Source organism: Thermobia domestica, chromosome 8 (assembly GCF_964235325.1).
Source record: "Thermobia domestica chromosome 8, izTheDome1.hap1.1, whole genome shotgun sequence".
NCBI classification, from domain to species: domain Eukaryota; kingdom Metazoa; phylum Arthropoda; class Insecta; order Zygentoma; family Lepismatidae; genus Thermobia; species Thermobia domestica.
In genome coordinates this window covers 8,945,989-8,954,144 of record NC_137461.1, presented here as the reverse complement: position 1 = coordinate 8,954,144, position 8,156 = coordinate 8,945,989, and the positions used below count along the sequence as shown (strand labels likewise).

The window sequence follows — 8,156 nt, the reverse complement described above, 5'->3', positions numbered from 1 at the left end:
AAGTTTAAGTATCAACTACGGTTCAAATTCTGAAAATTAGTACCATATCAATTTCTTCATATTTAAGTTCCTAACTGTGATTTATTAATAATTCACTTTTTCGTTTGGAGTTCAGTAGCTTTCAGAGAAGCGTATTACGGTCTCTGAACAATACAGCAATATTTTGTGTTTACAAAATCATTTTGGACATTCCCCCATTAAAATTATGTGTCTTAAACTGTTGATACGGTCTTTTAATTTATTTTCGGACTAATTTAATTTTGCTCTTTGCAGGGCAGGAACGACAATCTCCTGTTGTTTCGGAAGAACATACCCCTCCGCCTGCTGGTAAGACTTTTAAATGTAGAAAATATAATACGATATCAATTGTTTTAAAAAATTCAAGTAATGTAGAAGATGACATTGATAGATTCCTACGTCGCTCATTTCGTTTTAAACGACATTTACACCTATAAGGGTATAATAACGTATATCTGCTGATTAAGCTAGAATCGAAACAACTTATTTAGTTTGCATTATAGACCACTATATTGCTGGCATTGAATTGCTGGTTACACACACAGCAATAAATAGTTATTTACGTACAAGTGCAAGTAGTGCCACCGGGATAGAAATAACAATTTATTATTTCTATATATAACGTAATGTAAAATATTTTCCCAGAAATGACTTGTGTCTTGCTCAGTAATTTTATATAATTCTCTGGAAAAAAACATAATAGTACATATTTTTTTAATCAAAGAGCCTTTATATTTCTAATGATAACACGTATTGTAATAACATAATTTAGTTAGTGGCCTTGTTTCAGATATAAACTTGAATTATACCATTCAGTTAATTACTAGGATTACACTTAATCGATTATTATAGTTGAAATGCACATTTGCAGGACAAGAGGGATCGTCTGCTGTTATGCCTGAAGAAAAGGGGCCCACACCTCCTGGTAAGTTAACCTAAGCTACATTGCGCAATAATGTTTAATATATTTACTGAAGATTTTTGTAAGATTGATGTTACTGCAACTTGAGCAGATTAAATGGGCATTTAAATATATTTAAGCAGTCAGTCTATATTGTATGTATTATACTTGTTGGCTATCGGACTTTCAAAGTTTACGTTCGAAGTAAGCAAATTATCGGAAATCAAATTTGGGGCCATAAGGACACATAATCTTTTACAAATATAGGTCTATGTTTTATTAAATTCTGCAATGGAAAGCATTCTTTGTCTTTGCAAATAAGATAAGGTAAAATTATTATCAATAAGTCAGCCAATTCCTGGCACAGTTATTTCCTAAATAAGATATTTACTTAATGCGAGTTCATATCTAAGACAATATATTTTACACTTTAGTATGTGTTGTTTTAAAAGAAAGGATTCATATTGGAATCTTCTGTTGCAACTAAATCTACGTCTTCGAAACCAGAAAATAAGGGAAGAACATCCTTTTGAACAAAGAGGAAAGCAGAGCGTGAAATGTATTTCAATTGAGGAACAATCATCGGGACCTATAGATAGCTAGGCGACCTTAGTACATGAAGATATAATTGAAGTTATGCCGATTAGGCTAAAGGAGGCGTTGATGATGAGAGGTGAGTGAAATGGTGGAATGAAGAAAGTGGGAGGAAACGAGAGAACCCCGAGAAAACCCATGAGCACGGTATTTGTCCACCACAAAGTCTATACGGCGCGAGCTGGGATCGAACCAGGGACCCCAAGCACCGAAGGTGAACGCTTTACCATTGAGCCACCGCGCTCCCTAAACAACATTCATATAGCAGGATAATATTATAACAAAGAAGTTACACTTTCAATATTTTTAAGCTTATACCTGGTGTTAAGTGTGTTCATATCATGCGAATAAAAGAAAAGGGATATTTCTGCTTGATGCTTTCTGCATTTCTTGTAGGGATAATGATTCCTGAAAACGATGTTACTACGTATTATTACATGAACAATTCAGTGCAGATACAATAACTGGTAACTGGTCACAATACGGTTGACAGAATTCAAAGTATGATGATTTTAAGTAGTTTTTCTTACTTCGTTTAATTAAAATCTTCTTTATTTAACTCTCCTTTTGTGACTTCTTTATAATTTATTATTTTTGTTAGGTGAGGAAGGCCTGTCAACTACGCCTTCGCCGGAACAGCGACCTGTAAGTTCAGGTACGATTTATATCACTTATTTGTGATAACAAACATTTGTTTGAAATTGTAGTCAGTGTCTTGAACATATAATATTTCAATTGTTGTTTTCAAAAGGAGCACGCGTAATTAAATTGGAAAATATCCAACATAAAAATGAAATAACTAATTTTATTTTTTAAGATGAAAATAATTTTAAATACCATTGTTAAAAAATACCTACAATACCATTTACGTCATTATTTGGTTTGATGAAGTATGTAAAATGCATTTATTTTTTATAATTAATTCTGGAAATTACCGTCATCTACGAATTTGAGCCCGTCACGAATGATATTCATCGACAAGCACACAATCCTAAGAAGAGGGAAAGAGCGAAGTAGTCTGGGACCTGCATGTATGTACCATTCCAGCATTTGCCTGATTAGAATAAAAAACAAGAAAAAAATTAATCGGTATGGCTGGCCTGAAAAACTATTTCAACTTCGAGGACACATGGCCCTACCTTGAATCAAACACGAGACAACTCGCACCACGGCGAGAGCATTAGCACCAGAAGGAATAAGTGAAAGACATTGTTCCATTCTAGAGGGTGTTTTCAAAGTATTTAATAATAACAGTTTTATAAATGTTTGAAAAGAAACTGTTATTAATGGCACCTATTAACATTTTATCTACGTTTATGGCGCGATGCTTTGATCAGAGTTCTATATGGTTGACTGACACGTGGAAATAAACAATTCTTTTAACTCCGATTAATCATTTAAGAAATTCGAAATAAATAGGTCAAGGTATCGTGTTTAAGCTTGTTAAGGTTACTCAACGTTTCCTCGGAAATTATATTGTAATATCCTATGTGATGTCGTAAACAAGCAGTTCCACGCTTCAATGTTTACAAACAACACCACATGGTTCGGCAAGAGGATCTTCCACCAGAGGGACCTGCTATCACCTGCAGACGACGTTTAGCCCCTCCTACGGAGCAGAAGACGAAATCGAAGCAGAAGCGCCACCGCCACCCAAGGGACGCTATAAATTGGGCAGAAGAATCCAGCTCAGTACCAGTTTTCTGGTGACCCTCCTACTGTCTGCTTCGGGACTTTAGGAGTAACCTATCCCAGGGCCTCTAGTCTGCTACGGGACTACGCCTATCCTTTCTCCTGGCTTTGCCTGCTTCGGGGCTCTGTCTGGGAATCCAAACCTCAGCCACTTTGCCTGCTTCGGGGCTCTGTTGGCCATCTAACCTACCCACTGCTTGCTTCGGAGCTTTGGGAACCTAATTCCACTCCACTTTGCCTGCTTCGGGGCTCTGTTGGAGATTCTGTCTGCGACCTTACGGTCAAAGACTACCTTTCACTTACCCTTTTAAAGTAGAGAACAAATTGTATAGTATTTTGTACAAATACTCTTATAGTGGATTTTTATAATAAAAACTGGTGGTGGGAGTCGATTCCGGACACTCTTTTTATTAACTGCTCTACCTCTTCCTTGTATGAGACGAAATTACACAAAGTTTTACAATATATTGTCCTGGGAACTATTGATAAAATTACTTCATCACACTTTGATATGTAATCCAGATGCCATCACACTGCAAGATAAATGGGTACTCAGCTTCTTGGTTCACTACATTGAGTAGTGCTTCAACATCCAAAATATTTTTAAATATTTATATGATATTTGTATAGTCATATAAAGCGGTCTACTATTCTTACAACTTTTATACAAGACTTGAAGTTAATCAGAACCCTACTCCATCATGAGAAATAATCACTCTAGATTTATAAATACATACTCGAGGATATTGATACTTTGCTTTGGCGAATTTAACCATACCACTCAAAAACTGTCAGGTAAAAGTAATTATGTGGCAATGACAAAACTGCAATATGGATTTCTATTTTCAACTGACAGTGTTTACTGTGGTTGTAGCTGCAGTTTGTTGTGACACTATTTATGCAACAACATGCTGTGTTATACCCAATTCTTAAATGCATCGGTTTGCAAGTATATTCTGTGATTCTTTTTTACAGTAAGAACAAAACAATCACTAATACTCTTTCCATCAGTAGAACTTCTACGGCAACGACATTAAATTCTCCTTACCTTTGTTGTTGCCTTCTTGTGTTGCTTTTAACGACCAAATACTGTTGTGTAACGCACTGCTTATCAGGATGTAAATATTTGAGTCATTGGCCACTTCAATCTAATTAAGACACAACCAACAAAAAAGTTGCCTACGTGTCTCCTTAACGAGAAGTACCTGTATGTACCTTGAGGAAAACGACAAGAAATAAAATAGAGAAGAGAGAATATATTCTGTATTCAAGTTGTCAATTACCTGTTGTTGCTTATATAATTAAATGTCTAACAAAAGACAAATGGATATTCATTTATACGCATTTTAAAGACTACGTATATATATATATATATATATATATATATATATATATATATATACTGAACCTAAATAAATCCAACCTTAACATCATACTGTTACATCTGCAAGAACCATGGTGAAAAGGAGTAGCACAATGCAAACGCAAAAACAAAAGGTCTAGAACTAATATACCAAACGCTGTGAGACCCACTGCTAACACAGTAAACGGATAAATATTGGCTATGGTTATTCCAGATAGCTACACTTATGATGCACTGACTCTCTACGCTGCAGAATAGGTTGTTCAGAAACTCTTGGAGGTAGCTTACTCTACTCCTCACGAAGCTCCCTTATCTTCTGGAGGGTGGCTCGTAGGCTAGAACACGTCTTCTTAACGCGTCTCAAGCATGTTCAATCGTGTTTAAGTCACGGTATGACGTTCTTTTCTGTCCATTTGTTTAGTATATTCCGCCACTAAGTAGTTTCTCAGCAGGTCGTGTTATCAAAACGGACATTATAATCTAAGAGGAATAACCGTGAGATGATTGCACCTCTGGAACTAGGAATGGAGAACCTCGTCTGTGAACCTCTGGGCAGTGATGGATATTATATCGAAGGTGTGCTGATGAGTACACCCAGTCATCATAATGCTTGCCCAGAGCAATATTCCACTACACAATACTGATCCCTTTCTACAACGTTCGTCAGATGAAAACAGGTTCCTTGTTTCGTTCAGATTAATGTGCATTTAGAATCCCTCTGGGATCTGTACACTGCTTTATTTATTACATGTTTATTAGCGATGTAATTGAGACTATTTGAGCGCAGGAATCAGTTGGACACTTGACACATGTCGTTGAACATACATAAAACTCGTATATAGTCCGGATTCACAGTTTAGCGCGACGCCTTCACCCTTGAGACGGGTTTTAAGTTCTACTGATAATTTCCTTGCAAGTATGGTTTGTAATGGTCAGGTATCTATCCTGTTTCACAGTCACAAACAATATTAATTATAGGTTGGAGGTTTAAGAGATGATAGCTCCACCTCCAACCTATATTTGACATTGTTTCTGACTGTACAGTTGTCATATGTGAACGACCACCATATGACCCACTCCTGTTATCTCCTGTATCAATAAAAATTTTGCACAACCTGGACACTTTGAGCCACATTGATATCTTTTGCTACTGCTTTTTGTGTGATATATCGGTCCAAGCGCCCGGTGATGAGACCCTTGATACATGCGTGCAAATGACATCTTTCTGCCTTATCACTGCTGCCTATTGCCACATTTAACCTTGCATTATCCTCCGTTTACTGCAACATACCTACACAAATTGCGTACATTTCGGCTCAATTCACTGGTGTTCGATTTGTTCCACTACAAGATTAGGCTGACGTTTGGCACATCCATTTTACTGTGCCTTATATGCATTCTTTGCAACAACGACATGTTTCATGCTAATTTGCAACTCCTTGCATTATGCGAAAGTTTCCAACACCAGTGTACTTTATCTAATGTCATATTTAAATGTAAATTGTTGTGATTTTCTATCATAACATTTCGTTCAAAATTTGTTCTTCTCGACTTAATGAAAGTATTTAAATATACAATATTCCATTAAATTATGATTACTAAAATTATAAATAAAATTTTATTTTCTTACCTTTGTACGACATGTAGAGGGAATCTTATAATCTAAGTGTATGTATGAAACATCGACCGAAATTCAAGATGTCTTCTAAGTAAATGATACAGAAAATTAAATTATTGTATTGTTATTTACATGACAACTAAGGTTTCATTTATCAATACTCACATACTACAGAGAGACATTTCAGAACATATCGAATACATAGATGATTAGACAAATTAGAAGATAGTAACTATTGCTATTATTCTTTATTTTTATAAGTTCAAAGTTGAATACTCTGGTTTATGTTCTCTATATTTTATTATTTATTGTTTTCAACTTATCCAATGCAATAATCAGTTATTGTTTTTTCTTTAAGTCACGTTTTAAACCGCTGGTACTCAGCCATGAATAGGGCTATTGATTTTGAGGGACTCTACGCAGACAGCTAAGACAATACAATTTCAGTCGCTATGGAGCGCTGGAGCGTACAGCGTCGTGTGTTGACGGTCATGCAGTTCTTTGGAAATAATGATTCTTTGATCACGGTACAACATCTTTTCCGTCGACAGTTTAATGTCGAACGTCGAGGTGCAGTCCCAGGTCGAAACACTCTACTCTGATGGGTTGCAGCGTTCAGAAGTACTGGATCTGTGATGTAAAGAATGGTTACGATTATCAGATTAGATGCGATGAAGTGAACGACGTGAAGTACCCAACGACACAGCTTGTCGCTTGGCAAGAACTGTCCTTTCTGCACTGCCTAGGGAGTTCGAACTGAACGGGGAAGACAAGATGATTTTTTTCATCATAGATTCAGTATTTCGGAACGATGCAACCCTTCGGATTACACTGTTTCGATCTGGGACTGTACCTGGACGCTCGACATTAAATTTTCGACGGAAAATGACCCGTGACCACAGAATCATTGTTTCTAAAGAACTGGTCCATTGTAAACACACTAAGTTCTACACCCCAACGCTGCATAGTTACTGGAACTGCACTCTCTGAGCTGTCTGCCAACTGTTGCTTTAAATCAATACCCCTACTCTGCCGAATACTAGCAGTCTAAAAAGCATTTGTTTTCTCTGCTTCATCTTGTATTTATTATTATGCAGAGTTTTATGTAATTTGTCTTTCACTAATAATTGATCAAAAACTTTCATACACTTTACCATCATACCGTTTTTCAGGTCGAGAAATCCCATCCTCAGTCTTTCCTGTGGAGATACTCCCAGGTAAGAATCATGTTAGTCAGTTACGATATATATTAATTTGAACCTAAACAATTACTTTCCTTTCAAACATATTCTGCAGTCACGATGTCAATTTATAAACTATTTCCAGATTTCTCTTTCGTTAAGTTTCCTGATTGATTTCAGTGACAATAAATACTAATTATTATTAATATAAGTAGATGTAGATTCGTATCTTTATATCATTTAATGTATTTGTTACCTATAAGTTATTTATTTCTGTTTATTATTGTTGATGAAAGATAAATTAAAGGAGAATAGTCCTCTATAAGATTCTAAATTCCTAAGTATTGATTAGGTTGTTTATTTATGGTATATTAATTAATACGTTTTTATTCTGTAATCTAAATACATAATTTTATATCAGAATTTATGATATTATATAAATCCATGACGCTTCTTTATTTTTAGAGGAAAAACCGGAATCAGTTATCGGAATATTAGGAATTCCTTTAGTTCCAGGTTAGTGCATTAAATTCAACGCTAGCTGTTCTTGAATGATTTTTTTAGGTTGATATAATTTACTTTTCTAAACCGCAAAAATATTCCAGTATTATTCGTGTCGATTTATTTGGGTCTCTTTACAGATTCCAAATTTAAAAACCCTTTCTTATTGTATACTAATGTAATATATTTAACAATACCAAATAACTTTCCCTTAGACATTCATTTTCAGTGGAATAATCCCGAATTTCATCACTTGTTAACGATAATGTCGAATCAGTGTAATAACGA

At 35.4% G+C, this 8,156-nt stretch overlaps 1 protein-coding gene across 1 annotated transcript in view; it reads left to right on the top strand.

The window, feature by feature from the left end:
* LOC145692677 (uncharacterized) overlaps positions 1 to 8,156 on the top strand; it is a 1,521,027-nt gene that overhangs the window by 775,982 nt on the left and 736,889 nt on the right. Inside the window, exons 207-211 of the mRNA XM_081768059.1 lie at positions 274 to 327; positions 890 to 943; positions 2,115 to 2,168; positions 7,359 to 7,403; positions 7,833 to 7,883. Coding sequence (XP_081624185.1) covers positions 274 to 327; positions 890 to 943; positions 2,115 to 2,168; positions 7,359 to 7,403; positions 7,833 to 7,883 — 258 coding nt within the window. The remainder of the gene's footprint in view (positions 1 to 273; positions 328 to 889; positions 944 to 2,114; positions 2,169 to 7,358; positions 7,404 to 7,832; positions 7,884 to 8,156) is intronic.